The sequence below is a fragment of the Hemicordylus capensis genome, chromosome 4 (assembly GCF_027244095.1).
Source record: "Hemicordylus capensis ecotype Gifberg chromosome 4, rHemCap1.1.pri, whole genome shotgun sequence".
Classification (NCBI taxonomy): domain Eukaryota; kingdom Metazoa; phylum Chordata; class Lepidosauria; order Squamata; family Cordylidae; genus Hemicordylus; species Hemicordylus capensis.
The window spans coordinates 48268113-48283854 of NC_069660.1; the positions used below are offsets into that span (position 1 = coordinate 48268113).

At 44.4% G+C, this 15742-nt stretch overlaps 2 protein-coding genes across 2 annotated transcripts in view; one reads left to right on the plus strand and one right to left on the minus strand.

The window, feature by feature from the left end:
- The window catches only part of TRPC4AP (transient receptor potential cation channel subfamily C member 4 associated protein), a 54638-nt gene extending 48099 nt beyond the window's left edge, over positions 1–6539 (plus strand). Inside the window, exons 16-19 of the mRNA XM_053247224.1 lie at positions 29–137; positions 1060–1172; positions 1690–1896; positions 3714–6539. Of these exons, the coding sequence (XP_053103199.1) occupies positions 29–137; positions 1060–1172; positions 1690–1896; positions 3714–3851 (567 nt within the window). The 3' untranslated portion in view covers positions 3852–6539. The remainder of the gene's footprint in view (positions 1–28; positions 138–1059; positions 1173–1689; positions 1897–3713) is intronic.
- Positions 6540–7421: 882 nt separating this feature from the next.
- The window catches only part of MYH7B (myosin heavy chain 7B), a 76272-nt gene continuing 67951 nt past the window's right edge, over positions 7422–15742 (minus strand). The window contains exons 38-43 of the mRNA XM_053247223.1: positions 12703–12828; positions 10982–11152; positions 9855–9959; positions 9058–9153; positions 8546–8683; positions 7422–7531 (exon numbers count right to left, since the gene is read on the minus strand). Of these exons, the coding sequence (XP_053103198.1) occupies positions 7520–7531; positions 8546–8683; positions 9058–9153; positions 9855–9959; positions 10982–11152; positions 12703–12828 (648 nt within the window). The 3' untranslated portion in view covers positions 7422–7519. The remainder of the gene's footprint in view (positions 7532–8545; positions 8684–9057; positions 9154–9854; positions 9960–10981; positions 11153–12702; positions 12829–15742) is intronic.

The following is a 15742-nucleotide window of genomic DNA, read 5'->3' on the forward strand; positions in this document are numbered from 1 at the left end:
ACAGTGTCTAATGGTTTTGCTCTTTTAGTTCCAGATATTCTTGAATCAGATCAATAGTTCACTGGTTGATTCCAACATGCTTGTGCGTTGTATTACTTTGTCGCTGGACCGATTTGAAAGCCAGTCAGATATTAAAGGTAACAGGTTCATTTGCTTGAGGCCAAACAAGGGTTTTAAAAGTAGCAAGTATGTATCTAAGACTTTTTCATGAAGTCATCAGAGACGTTGTGGCTGCTAGAAATCTTCCTGAAATTACTGTGCATGTTGGCTCCCTATCTGTGGTGAGCAGGTCATGGGCAGGTATCACTACATATAATTGGACTCTCTTTTTTTGCATATCTAAATTCTGGCTAGCAGTGGCATGCTTGTGGACAGAAAGTCAAAGGGCTTGGCTATTTCAAGCAGCCGCCATGGCTTGTGTGAATTGGCAATAAGAAACAAGTAAAATTCTTAGGGCAGGTTCACATGTCATGGTGAACCGGCGATTTGTCTGAGCTGCCGGTTCCCTGAGCACCCACATGAGCCCAGGTTCTGGTGTCGGAGAGGCTCTGCCAACACTGGACATGACGAGCGAACCCTCCAGTGTTGGCACATTCCACCTTACTCAAGATATGGAACCAGACATCTGTACCTCACTTCAAATCTTGATTACATATGTTGGGTTCCCTACCACAAGTAGAGTAGAATATGCTGATATTGGTGGGCTCACACATCATGCCCAGTGTTGGCATAGCTTTTCTGATACCAGAAATCAAGTTTGCGCACATGCTCAAGTGAATGTTAGCTTGGTTGAAACATTGGTTCACCGTGATGTGTGAACCCAGCCTTAATATCTGGTTGGATGAGCACCAGTTATTACATATGTTGCTGTCAGTACTGAATTCACAAAGTTGTAATTTTGAAATATGCTTTCCGTGATGACTTTCTCCAAATTCCTCAGTCCATTTAATCTAACTACTATATTGTGGATGAAAGCAATATTGACAGTGATTTCATTGCTTTTAAAGGTGTCTCATTCTCTTGTCTCTTTAAATCTAACTCCGCTTGTCTCCTCTGCAGTTGCAGAAGTCTTGTCTGAGTGTCGCCTGTTATCATACATGTCGCAGATGTCCATGAGGATGTCCTTCCTCTTCCGACTCATTAATATTATTCACGTACAGACACTCACACAGGTAAAGAGCTGGCATTGAAGTCCCATGGCTTGTGTATAGGCCATCTGAGGAGGTCCGTCTCCAGCTACCGCCAACTAGTTTCATGGCTACACAGAGACAGGCCTTTTCGGTCACTGCCTCAAGATTGTGGAATGCGCTCCCTGCTGAGATACGATCCTCCACATCTCTGGCAATTTTCAAAAAACACCTGAAGACCCATCTTTTCGCCCAAACTTTCTCAGCGTTTTGAAAATTTTTAGATTTTCATCCCTGGTTTATTTTAAATTGTTTTAAGTTCTTGTATGTGTTTTTAACGTGTTTTATGCTATTGTTAACCGCCCAGAGACGAAAGTTTGGGGCGGTGTACAAATTAGATAGATAGATAGATAGATAGATAGATAGATGTTGATACCTGATGTATTAGATACTTCTCTTCAAGCGCATAACCTTTGGACTCACAAATTCCATAAACTCTAGAAATGCCTATTTACCAACACCTTTTCTTCAATTCACTATACTGATCTTTATTTTACTTTAGGAAAATGTAAGTTGTTTGAACACGAGTCTAGTTATTCTAATGCTGGCCCGAAGGAAAGACAAACTCCCCTTCTACCTGCGTACATTGCAAGAAATGGAATACACCAAGAAATACCCAGGCTTCATTCTGAATAATTTTCACAGTCTTCTGCGTTTCTGGCAACAGCATTACCTCAACAAGGACAAGGACAGCACCTGCTTAGAAAATGTATGTCAGCCATTCCAACTACTTTGACATAGGAAGCCTTCTTATACTGAGTCAGACCATTGATCCATCTAGCTCAGTATTGTCTGCACAGACTGGCAACGGCTTCTCCAAGGTTGCAGGCAGGAATCTCTCTCAGCCCTATCTTGGAGAAGCCAGGGAGGGAACTTGGAACCTTTTTATGCAAGCATGCAGATGCTCTTCCCAGATCAGCCCCATCCCCTAAAGGGAATATCTTACAGTGCTCACAGGTAGCCTCCCATTCAAATGCAAACCAGGGTAGCCCCTGCTTAGCAAAGGGGACAATTCCTGCTTGCTACCACAAGAGCAGCTCTCTTCCCATCACATCCTCTTGTATTCTGTGATGGTGGCCCAATGGGGAGGAAAGAACTTTTGAATGAGAAAAATGAGTGGATGTTATGATAACAGTAAATTGCTAAATGATGTCCAGTGTAATATGATGGCCACACTAGTTTGGGTGTATTTTACTGTGAGGGAAGTGGAAGTATCTGTGTTTGGACTTAGACTGCAGTGAAGCACATTTGTTTCATAGTGATCCCAGTTCCTAGTGAACAAGTACAGTACAGACATTTTTCATAATGGTGCGCATTTTAGTGCTACGTCCTATTAAACTCTTACTTTCCTGTGATAATTTACAAATGTAAGCTACTTTCAGAATGTTTTGTATTAGCACAGCATAATGGATCCAAGTGAATTTAGTGGATCTAAACTGGACAGAACCTTTCGCTTGTTGGCAAGCACTTCTTGATAAGTGTACTTGGATTATTGGTCCACACAGTGCCAGACTATTGCCCTGAGAAGCATTAGTGTCAGGTACTCTGTATATCTCACAGCTTGCTCAAAAACACTGGGTATGCCATGTGATAAGTTCTGGAGTAACTCTTCCTCCAAAGAAGGGGGTTTTTGAATGATAACTATAGGAAATTATATGTGGAAACTTTCATCTCAGTTGAGCACTGGTACTGAGCATAGAACATCATTTTAAAATGAGAAGACAGTTTCATGCCCTTTAAGCTGTGAAAATAGGCTTGAAAGTGTGTAGCCAATGTTTGGAATCTTTCTAACCAGAGAGTGGCTCCATAGACTTTTCATTAGTCAGGAACTTCAGCCCTCCTGGTGACTAGCTTAAGCAAAAGTGAGCAATATGCAGATTGGTTTAATGTGAATAATTTATACCAGTAGCAGAATTCAGCTTTTCTAACTAAGTACTCTGTATATGCAGCCCTGTACATTGACCACCTAGAATCAGTTGGGCAATTGTACAAGAAGCAGCTATGGGTTTGGGTCCATGGTTGTCCCAACACAGAGTTCTGTTGTGTTGTGTTTTGATCACAGGAATATTTCTGAACTAGAAAAGACGACTTTATGTGAGACCAGTTCCTCCTTTTCTTGGACTGCGAACATACATAATGTAGCATAGCAAGCTTTCAAGTCAAGTGAGAATTTCCAGACAGAAAACTGTTTCATGCTAAACCTTGCTACCCTCTCCTTCCCTACTACCATAGTTGTTGGGAAAGGTACTGGTATTGCTGTGTGTGGTAATGAATTGGCTATTCCTGTAACTGCTTGTGTGCAACATGCTCCCTAAAGCAAAATGGGCTAAATTGTACATTCAGTTGCCCTGACCTAAATTCAAGGGGACTTCCAGGTTTCCCTGTCCTTAGTAACGGGTGGAATGCAACTAGGTTTCTGTTCAGAGTTCTTGGTGGCATTTTAAAGTACCAGTGAGTAGCTTCAAATACAACCAAGTCTCAGTGGTACTTCCTGTAGTCTAAACTTAACTTTCTTCTTCTTTACAGAGTTCATGTATTAGTTTTTCCTACTGGAAAGAGACTGTCTCTATACTGCTTAGTCCAGACCGGACATCACCTTGTGCCATAGTTAGCTACATTGATGAGGCATACATGGACATTGACAGAGATTTCACTGAGGAGTAATTCTTCAAGATCTGGCTTCCAGTGGACTGTGCTGCAGAGGGGATGGATTTTCAGGGATATGCTGTGTACTGTGTGCGCAAGCTTGGAACCATGGGATGTTACCATGTTACTTTTCTCTCTCTCGCTCTCTCTCCAACCTCCCAGCTCTGTTTGAAGAGCAAAACTTCACAAACTTCCTGGGCAAACACATTCAGGGACATTTAGTGTTCTGTAAGAAATTGTCTGCAAAAAGCCCAGCCTTTCCTGTTCAGTGTGACTAGAACTTTTTGAGCTTGATAGATGGGATTCTTCAGATGTGCAGTTTTTAGCTGTGGCTTTTCCTTCTGGTTATCAGGATTAGATGTTACAAGTGCAGGCAATTTCCTGGGCCATCCAACACAAAACAGGTCAGTTTTATGGGCACACCAAATGCACACCAGCCACACTTAGACACCTTATAGGCTTTCTTTTAATTTTAATTTTTATGCTTTCCTTTGCATTGGGATTTGGGATTTCGAGTTGTGTTCAGGGGGTTTTGTGCTTAAATTCTTGGAGGCAGTTGTGCTCTCCACTTCTTTGCAAACTATTTTGGAATTGCTTCCTACCAAACTGTGTCCAAAGCTCTTATTTTGTTGTGGTATTGCATTCAGAAGTACCGCTATTCCTGCAACCTGTTCTGTGGAAATCTCGTCTCCAGCTGATTTTTACAGTGTTGTCTAGAACAGGCATACATCGTGGTAATGAAATTAGCCTAGTTTTAACTGGGTCCATAAATTAAAATTTACTGGGTTTTTCTCTAAATGTTGCAGCCTGACCATTTGTCAATAACCAAGGCAAGTTGGATGTTTCTTTCCACAACCCTGTTTTGGCTAACAATGCAGTCCACTCTTGAGCAGAAGTCATACTAATCTGCAGTCCTGGAAACCCAGCACTACATGCTAAGACTGCAAATTAATAATCTTCTGATGGATGTGTATTTTGCTCTTGAAATAGAATAGCTACTGTAGGTGTCAACTCTTCTCTCCTGTTGGTTTCCCACTGAGTTCGAGATGAATCACTCAGCAGATCCTGAGTTTGCTGTTGTAACTGCCAGAGTTAGAAGAGGTCACCTGCCAGAAAGTTTCTCTAGTGAACATTTTGCTAAAGCACTTTAAAGGGTTTATTAAGCATTAACAGCCCTTTTTCTCCCTCAACTTTAGTTATTCTGATTATCCCTTTAATGTGTGAATTTACAATTCTAAAACTATTTTATTTTATGAAGAATGCACCACTGTGAAAGGCCTTGTGTTAGACTGCCACACAGAATTTGCACCTTGATGTAAGACTTTTCATCTGAATCAGTGTCAGAATCAGCCCTTAATTACACGGACCTTTTTGTAGTGTCCACTTGAAACCTGGGAATGAGGAGTGCTTGACCTGCTATTTCTTTGCCTGCACTCCTTGTTGCACCTTACTTTTACCTAAAAATAATGGAGAGAGCAACTGTATTGGAGCTGCTTTTGGCATGAACTAATTGAAAAACTTGCCTAAAATAAAAAATGCTCCCACTTCCAAGATGAAGTGTAGTACAATTCCCACATAAAGGCCCAATCATTCTTTGGTTTGGAGAGTCCTAATGACTCCATCTGTTAGTGGAACAAAGCCGAACTTGGTTAGGACTAAACTCATGTGTCTCATCTCTTGTGGTTTTCCTTCAAAAAATAAATTAAAACCTGGGGGCAAATTTCAAGCATGCAGCAACCAGTGGCATGTTTGACAGAGGGATTTTTTTCAAGATACGTTTAAATATCTCTTCCCTTGAGGCACTTTGTTCACCCACATGCCTATAGCAGATGCCACTCTTTCAAGTGAGTCCAAATGTTGGGACAGCCTTCAACACAGGCAACTGCCTCTGGTTTTTAAGCCTTTCCTTCCTAGGTTTATCCCTCCTCCCCGCCCCCCCCCCCACACCCCGTAGCTTTCGACATGCATTTGTGTGCTGAGTCTATAACTAGTAGCCATAATACCTCTAAATAAATACCATGAATTTGGATGCCTGTTTAGTATATTAAATCCAGCCATAAATCTGCAAAGAATGCACTTAAAAGTTCATCACCATTTGTGCATAAAATTGTGTTTTCCTTGCCATTGAAGAGTCAGGCTGTTTTCCATCCTTATAAAGTTGGCTTGAGTGAGACTGTAATGCAAATTCCTCAGCTGCTTCTGGGGGTGGCTTGATGGTTTTTTCCATTATGCTCTGTCTGTGTTTGGGAGGTGGGTTTATTGGTGTCAGCAATTCCAAGGTCTTGGGTTGGGAAGTTTTGACTCAGGCTGCACCATTTGCCTTCTGGTTCTCACAAGGAGCTTGTAGGTTTGAGAGTTATCCTGTCACTGCTCCTCCTATGGAACCTTCCCTGCAAATGGCTAGAGACTGCAGTGATAAGATTTGGATTCAGTACAAACTGCTTCAGGGCGTGGTGCTGGTGAGTGACTCAGATGTGGCCGAGAAAAGAAAGTGGCTGTATTGACTTTGGTTTGGATTTGTAATCACTAAAGGAATGGAACTGATGTGTGGCAGAAGGGTGGGCCCCACCAGGCCAGCAAATGTTCCTGGAAATTTAAGTATCTCAAATGGATTAATGTTCATGCTGCCCCAGATTAATGCTGATTTACTAACAGCACATAAATGTATTAAATGGGAACTATTAAAGAATTTTATTTTAGAAAGAGTGGGAAAATTGCATTATTTATTTTGCACTAATCCTTACAGCAGCTTAGTTATTGTACTTCATACCGGAAAACTCCAATTAGGTTTATTAATATCTTAAGTATACGCAGGTGAACTTGTCAGGATCAGATTTACCTACAGCTGTAATCTCCGAGTGGAGGTGTGTGGACCTCTTGCTGGCAGGTTTCAATTATTCTTTTAGTGGGTGCATGATAATCCCTGAACAGATAAGTAGGTGGAAATTCCTTTTCGTGTCCAAGGCTAGGGGTGAGCTCAAGGAATTTCTACATAAGTTCAGGTTTTATTGGCCTTGCATGAAATTCCACCTGTGTAGAAAGCAAGGATATTCCATATGAAAACTTGCGAGCTGAAAAAAGAACGAAATAATATGCTTTGAAAGGAGGTCACTGTTCCACTTAGCCCCTCCCTTAGTCATGCTAATGGTCTGCCGAGTTGAATGTGGGTGCAGTCCAGTCCCATCAGGGTCAACTGCATTTCTGCTACTGAAAATCCCATCTCTAGATGTTCTCCGCCCGAAAGTTCCTCCTTTGAAGGAATAGGATATCCAGACCCAACCTGGCTGGAGCCTGCGTTCCCATTTCTATGGATTATTTCCACTTAATTTGAACCTTGTGGGTTATCTCCTGTCCCATGTTCTTTCTCTTGACAGTTTTGTTTATATCCATACCTATTGCTTTTAGTGAAGCTTGCAGACATTTTCAGATGGCATGTATTCTAGTACCTCAAACTGAGTGCCTGGAAGTGTGAAGTTGCCGTGCCTTCACTACGATAATAAGGAAACTTTCTGGCAAAATGGATGTCCCAGTTCCCTCCAACACTTGCAGATAGGCCATGAAATAGTCTGTCATGAAAACTAAGTAAAATCGATTTCAAACTAGGCTTTATTTATTCACTACAGAGACAGCAATGGCTGTTGCAGCCATTTACAGCTATATGACGATGGATGTTGCAGTACAGCTTCTTATTCTTCATGCTATAAATTTAAAAAAAAAAAAAAGGTTTGATTCAACTGGAATGATGTCCAGCAGCTTCCCCATGTCTTCCCTCCCTCCCACTCAGCCTGTCTGTGAAAGATTTTATTTTCTCCAATTCCCAACTCAGGGCTGCCACCACTGCTCACATGTACTGCACCCATTTCCCTGCAGGGGCATCATTAGGAGGTGACCCATGGGGGCCACACCCCAAACAAATTGCTCACAGCCCCGAATCTTATCAGCCACCTCCCTTCTTCCAGAAGGGACTTCTTCCAGAAGGGAGTGCAGCAGTGGACACTGCACAGAGCACATTCACTGCAGCTTTTGCCATCAAAGGTGCTGTATTATATTAGAGACTTTTAAAAACAGATGTAATTATCCTTGGGGGACTATGAATGCATTTAATTACCAAAACAGGGGCCGTGGGCCCAGGGCCTGGATCTTAAGTGCCTAGCAATGTCCTTGCTTCCCTGGGTAGGTGGAGTTTGGCCATTTTGAAAGAAGATTGGCACTGTGTATAGGCAATGGCTGGAAGCCACTAGCTTGCACAAGTGGAGGTGTGGATCCAAGGAATGCAGGGAAGAGTCTAGCCTGGCACCTAGGGTCAGAGATTCTCTGGGACTACAACTCCCATTATCCCCAGCCACAATGGCTGTAGTCCAGTATCATCTGGAGACCCAAGTTTGAGAACCCTGGACCTAGACACTAGAGCTGCTTACCCCAGAAGAGCAGAGCAGCTCCTTCCCTAGTGACATTCAGATAATAGGCAAAAACTTGTTTGGCATACACCTATGGTTGTTGCTTCTGGCTTTGGGTAAGCTTTGTTTTTTAATGATTTGTCTATGGTGCAGGTTTATTTTAAAATCTGATTTCTTCATTTTTAATGTGCATTGATGTGGGCTGTCTTGAGCAAATTACTATTAAAGAAGGGTGGCTAATATATACACGGATTCAGCTGGCCCAGTTCTTCCCCATCCCTGTCATCCAGCATAATAAAGGAGCTCAGCCCTCACCTTCAGAGTCACAACTTCCCTAGTGCGAGCCCGCAGCTTGTTCACTTGTGTCTCTGCAATGTCTGCCCGCTCCTCAGCATCATCCAGTTCATGCTGCACCTTACGGTATTTCACCAGGTTGGAGTTGGCTTGCTGCTCCTGCAAACAAAAGACCGAAATGGATGCCAGATACTACCCCCATGGCCTGTGCTATGCGACTGCTGTAGCAAGCAGCGTATCTGTTAGAAGCATGAACTTCCAGGCTTTGGTAGGTGGTGAAACTGACATTGCGCCTAAAAAAAAAAAAAAGGCTTCTACATAAGAAGAAGCCTATTTAGACTTGCATTTTGGCATGCCAAGAATTGGCATATTATCAAGTGGTCTCTTTTTGGGGATACGTTTCTTGAATTATTGCAGTAGACCAGGGAGGGGGGACAGGATGTTGATGGCTCCTTCCTGCAGGGCCAGGCATGAGCGGAGGGCCAGTTAGCTCTGCCTTTGGAGAGCAGGAATGTCTGTGTGGGCACACTTACTGCCTCCTCAAACTGGCGCTTGTAGCTCTTGACTTTGCTCTGCAGCTTGTCAATCAGTTCTTGCATCCGTGCCAGGTTCTTTCTGTCCTCTTCCGTCTGCAAGGCAGTAGTCCGACATGGGTAAGTCCTGCCCTACCAGTGTTCCCTCATTCCCTCTTTATATAATGGGGCTTGACACTTCTAGCTCCTAGCAGTTTCACCCTCCCTAGAATAAGCTTGCACTTTTATCTCCCTTTACCCCCAGAAGCACTCCACCCTTGCCCAGCAAAGCATCGGGCTGCCCTGCAAAGCACAAGCTTATTTCCACCCCCCACAATCCCGGACTATTGGCCACTGTGGCTGGGAATGATGGGAGTCCAAAAACAGCTTGGAGGCCTAAGTTGAGCAGGCCTACTATAGATGAACGCTTCTGGTGCAAATAACACTTGAAGTGCTCTCTGAAAAGGGCTTGAAGTGCTCTCTGAAAACTCCTGCCCTAGTGGTGGTGGCAGTGAGAGAATGGGGCTGTGGGTCTTACTGGCTGCATGATGCTACCAATCAGGAATCACATCACCAACATGTTGATGTCACAATGCCATTTATTCAAAGACACATTCGTGTGAGGGCAATGCTTCCTGCTCTCCGAATGGAAGAGCATCCTTGCCACATTGTGTAGCTGCCCCATTATTTCTGGGATGGGAGGTACATTTTGCGGAGTAAACTTCTTCATGAAACATACCCACCCCAGTTTCAACTCAGCCCTACTGTCAATGGGAGCAAGGGAAACTGGTGTGATGGTGCTGAAGCTATGGATGTACCTGGTAGGTCAGTTCTTTGATCCTGCGCTCATACTTGCGAACACCCTTCTGAGTCTCCGCATTCTTCTTCTGTTCTACGTCCAGCTCTCCCTCTAGTTCTCGCACCTGAAAAGAGCAAGCAGTAGTTAGTTCTCTCCCTACTTGGCTCAGAAACCTAGAAAAAGATGTAATTGTCAAACTGGGCATGTGGATGTTACTCCCCCATGTAGGACTCTACCATGAAAAAGTTACAGAGGACGCTTGCATACTCCCACCCTCTAGTATCCTGCTGGAATTGTGACGGAGGTTTCTCTTTCTCTCCCCTGGAAGTTGGGTAGGTATTTCCACTTTCAGAGTGTCTAACTCGGGTGTAATGTAGCTGGAAGAGATTGACTTGCACATTCTTCTAGGCCTGTCTTGGCCATCTCCCTTCTAGAAGGGACCACTCTCACTAAAGGGAAAAAAACCTATCTTTTAGGGTTGTTGATCAGCACTGTGTTGCATTCTGTGTCAAGGAAACACACATGCTGTGATCAGAACAAGTTCATCTGAGAATTATTTTTCTTTGTAGGAAAAGATGCAAAGTATTTGAAACTTTTTGCACACCTAGAAATGGGCCATGTTTTATATTTGTAGGCTGCTTTTCCATGAAGGGCTTTCGCGCTGGCTCACAAGTTAAAAAACAGGAGGAGGAGGAAAAATAAAGGCAACAGGAGAGCAGAGTTAAACTTCCTTGGCCCACTTAAATTTCTAACCTTTGCACACTTCTAAACTGTTCTCTGCAACTATGGGAATGAGCCCCAAAATGCTAGTTCCTATGACAGATACCAGTCTTGCAGATGGTATCTGTCATAGGAGCCTAAGTTGTTGTTAAGCTTTAGGGTGCTTAGTCAACTGGGGTTCAAGCCTGAGTGGGTGCTTCAGGTTAAAGTCAACTGAATATTGGGCTTGGGGGAATAATTTGTGTTAAGTTGGCCAATACGCCAAAACAGAATGGAGTTGGGAGGAAAGGTCTACTAGCTTGAAAGTTGGCTATATACAGACTTCTGCTGAGTCAGTCTTGCTTCTAACTGTGAATGCCTCTTGGCCCACTAAGGACAGCCACTACAAGAAAAGGGGGCTGTTTGCACAGCCACTGTCCCACTTACCCTGGCTTCCAGTTTCTGGATCTGCTTCTTGCCTCCTTTGAGGGCAATCTGCTCAGCCTCATCCAGCCGCATCTGCAGGTCCTTGATGGTCTGTTCCATATTTTTCTTCATCCGCTCCAGGTGGGCGCTGGTGTCTTGCTCTTTCTTTAGTTCTTCTGCCATCATGGCTGCCTGGTGGGATGAAAGCCAAAGGGCTTGCGTAGCATCATTAGGCCCCGGGCTAGTCCTGCGCTATCTATCTCTGTGGCACACATGCAAAGCGGGCTAGTCTACAGGTCAAGCTTGCCAATTTACAAGTGGAAATGTCCAGCACAACTTGTTACAGAACTCATGTTCAGCCTTAACTATCCATCCAATCAATCAGCCACAGGGACCATTCTAAACATTTTTGTCTAAAACATTCCTAGATGAAAAAATGCCGAAGGCATTAGGTGAAATACTGTAATGACATCACTGCTGCCCCACCCCATATATTCAGACGCCTAGATCTGGATGAGGAAAGACTATCAGTCCGTGCGGCTGTCTCTCTGTTTCTCCAAACACATCCTAGTATGCCATGCTGTGCTAACATTCCTCCTCCGCTGGGAGTCACTGCCTCTGCTCCACCAATCTCAGAGGCTGAGTCAACCAGATTTCGATATGGTAAGGGGATGTCCAGTCCTCTTACATAATCCTGAGACTCCTTGCCCACTTCAGGAATCTCTGGTTCCCATCCCCCTTCCTGTAGCATCAGCCCTACCCTTAATTCCTAGCCATATGTGCTAAGGTAGTTGTTTCGCCTCACAACAACCCTGTGAAAGAGGTTAGGCTGAGAGAGAAGTGACTGGCCCAGAGTCACCCAGCAAGTCTCATGGCTGAATGGGGATTTGAACTCTGGTCTCCTCGGTCCTAGTCCAGCACTCTAACCACTACACCACACTGGCTCTCCATATGCCAACCCTGGTGAATATATGATAGTGAAATTGCGAATTCTATGTAGGCAGAGCTGGCATCATGTTTAAAAAACATACAGTTAAATACTAAAGAAGTGTTTAAAACAAAATCTAGCAAGTCTCCAGATTTCGTTGTTCAGATGTTGATGTCAATATTGGACTTTCAGAATCAAAATTTGCCATCAAAACTTCAACTTTAATTCGCTTCTGCCAAGTCAAGGGGATGTTTCCAGCTTGGTATAAAATGCACTATATGATGTTGTACATCAGCTATCAAACAGTCAGATCAAGACTGCCACTGCATGTCAGCGGTTAGGTACTATTAGCTTCTGCATGTCAGCTTTCAGATACTACTATGTGTCAAGTTGCTGGCTGTCAAATGCTGTGTTTAAATATCCACCATCAAACCCCTGCTAACTTGGCAAAGAGGCACCTTTTAATGTGGTGATGCTCTTTATTTAGCAGGGGGAGAGTAACTAGTCCTATCCATCCCCAGCACAGTACCTCCAGTGACTGTTTCTGGTGTCTTGCTTATGTTTCATTTTAGATTGTGGGCCCTTTGGGGACAGGGATCCATCTTATTTATTTATTATTTCTCTGTGTAAACTGCCCTGAACCATTTTTGCAAGGGCGGTACAGAAATCGAATGAATGAATGAATGAATTCAGAGGAGAATGAAGGGGGAAGCTTTTTGAGCCCAAATAAATGAGAAGTGTTGATATCCCATCCCATCCCATCCCGGCTTCTTTTGCAGGGCTCCCACCCACCAGCCCTCTTCACACCCCTTACATCAGTAATGGCTTTCTTAGCCTTCTCTTCTGCATTCCGACACTCCTGCACAGCCTCCTCCACCTCGGTGCTTAGCTGGGAAATATCTGCCTCCATCTTTTTCTTCTGGTTAATCAGGCCTGTGTTCTGGGAAAGAAAAGAACCATGATGAGCTACTCAGGATGGTCACCGGTGTGCAGAAAGCTAAGAGGAGATGCTAATCTCTCTCTCTCTCTCTCTCTGCTATGCAGTCAATAGGGTCACATTGTTGTAGTGTAACAAACCAAGCCCAGTTGCTCTGCCTGGCAGCTAAACAATCTAACCAATTCAGCTAGTCTTGTTTCAGTTAGATTCAGAACAGAATAAGAAACTGTACTGTGATTTGGAGAGAACATGATAAAGTCACGTGCCTTTTATTCCAGATTACCTAACTTGGAATATTAACTACCCTTTCAGGGTTTTGTGTCCACAACACCAGCAGAGTTTGGAAGTACACCTCACTCATGAAGCAAGGATTAAAAGTAGGGAGATGAGAAATTTTTACTAGCCTTTCCCCACACCCTGCTTATAAGTACAAAAAGGGGATCAAGGTGTATTAACTAATCTGCGACATTATTTACCCTTTAGTATAGGATGAGGAATTCCTCCCTCCTCTACTTATAGGTCTTCATGCATTTCACGATGGGAGCCACTGGCACACACACACACACACACACACCTTGCACTATCGGCTGTGGGCCTGTGCTCCTCCCAGCAGCCATCCTAGAGGCACACACCCCAGTGGTGAGGGAGGAGGGCAACATCCTGAAGGTGCTGCAAACTACCTTCCTGTCTTCCCTGCCACCACCTCCACTCCTACAGAAGGTGCAAGGGTCCACCCAATCGGCTGGGGTGGGGCGGGGAGAGGCAGGTCAGGGGCTCCCTACGGGCCGCACAATGAAACACACTGTTCTAGGCAATATAAAAACCATCCGTGCTGAATCAGACTAAATAATCATAGGAGCACAGGAAGCTGCCATAGACTGGGGCTCTTCTCACGATCAGGAAAAATCAGACTAGGAAAGCCTAGCCCGATTTTTCCTGATCACGGGAACCACCGGGCTTGGCTGCAAGCCTGGTGGTTCCTAGGCGGGTAACCCACCTAAGTGCCCCTGCCTTTAGCCTGGGTTTGCGGAGCAAGTGCTCTGCAAAACCGGGCTCCCTGATCGTGAGTAGCCGTGGTGTGGCCCTGCGCCATGGCTACTTGCAAGTAGACCCCCACCGGGAGGTGAAAAGTCGCCTCCCGGCTCCAGGGGTCTCCCCAGTATGCGTAGGGCATACTGGGGCTTCCGGGGGCTGAGCGGCCCCCAAGCTCCCCAGCCCCTGCCGGCTCTGTCACGAAGCTGGCAATCATGAGCGGCCGATACGGCCGCCCAGGGCTCCCTGCCCGATTGTCTGTGGGGAGAGCGGGCTTAGCCCACTCTCCCCGCAGCTTTGCGAAAAGCGGGTCTTGCGGATCATTAGACCTGCCTCACTGAGTCAGACCATTGGTCCATCTAGCTCAGTATTATCTATCCAGACCGGTAGCGGCTTCTCCAAGGTTGCAGGCAGGAATCTCTCTCAGCCCGATCTTGGAGATGCCAGGGAGGAAGCTTGGTACTTTCTGCTCTTCCCGGAATGGCTCCATCCCCTGAGGGGAATATCTTACAGTGCTCACACTTCTAGTCTCTCTTTCATATGCAACCAGGGTGGACCCTGCTTAGCTAAGGGCACAAGTCATGCTTGCTACCACAAGACCAGCTCTCCACCAGGGCATCTAGTCCAGGGCTGCACAACTTCAGTCCTCCAGATTTTTTTGGCTACAACTTTCATCATCCCCAGCAACAGTAAACTAGAGGACATCATTCAGCTTGCGGACTAATGGTGCTATTCTATACTGTGGGCAAGAGGACATCCTGTGATGCTATGGGAAGTGGGTTTTTTTTATTTTTTCAACACAATCATGATTCAGAGGTGGTTTACCATACCTCATTCCTGAGAGAACCCATTTCTAGCCAAACAAGGACTCATAGGTCATTTGGCCACATCCCTATTATGGAGAGGAGAGCTGGTCTTGTGGTAGCAAGCATGACTTGTCCCCATAGCTAAGCAGGGTCTGCCCTGGTTGCATATGAATGGGAGATGATGTGTGAGCACTGCAAGATATTCCCCTCAGGGGATGAAGCCGCTCTGGGAAGAGCATAAGGTTTCAAGTTACCTTCCTGGCATCTCCCAAGATCAGGCTGAGAGAGATTTCTGCCTGCAACCTTGGAGAAGCCGCTGCCAGTCTGTATAGACAATACTGAGCTAGATGGACATATGGTCTCAACTTGGTATATGGCAGTGTCCTATGTTCCTATGTTCCTTTCTAATTATGCAAGGCTATGAATAAGGCATGATTTTAATCTATGGACCAGTGAACTCCCACCCAACAGAGATGATTAATCTCTACAACTATTGCTTAGATAAACTGAAGCCTTTTCCAAAGCTTGATTGAACATTCTTCCTCTTGTGGAATAGGAGGGCTGAATTAAAAACATCCGTAGAAGAAACAGAAGGTGTGCTTTTTGCAGACTTCAGTCCACAGAAGATCTTGTCCATTTTATAAGCGAGAAGTAAGAAGACCTCAGTGCAAAATATATCCATCTATGTTGGCGTCAAAGCCAGGATATTCTCAAGATAAGTTGCTGTATTTGCTAAACAATACTGCCAAATACTGAATGCTATATTTAGGACAGCAAAATTTATTGTTCAAGCACTACTAGTGCCTTCCAAGGTAATGGAATGCTGTAGATTACTGTACAGGTGAAACTCGGAAAATTAGAATATCGTGCAAAAGTCCATTAATTTCAGTAATGCAAATTAAAAGGTGAAACTGATATATGAGACAGACGCAGATTACATGCAAAGCGAGATAAGTCAAGCCTTAATTTGTTATAATTGTGGTGATCATGGTGTACAGCTCATGAAAACCCCAAATCCACAATCTCAGAAAATTAGAATATTACATGGAACCAAGAAGACAAGGATTGAAGAATAGAAC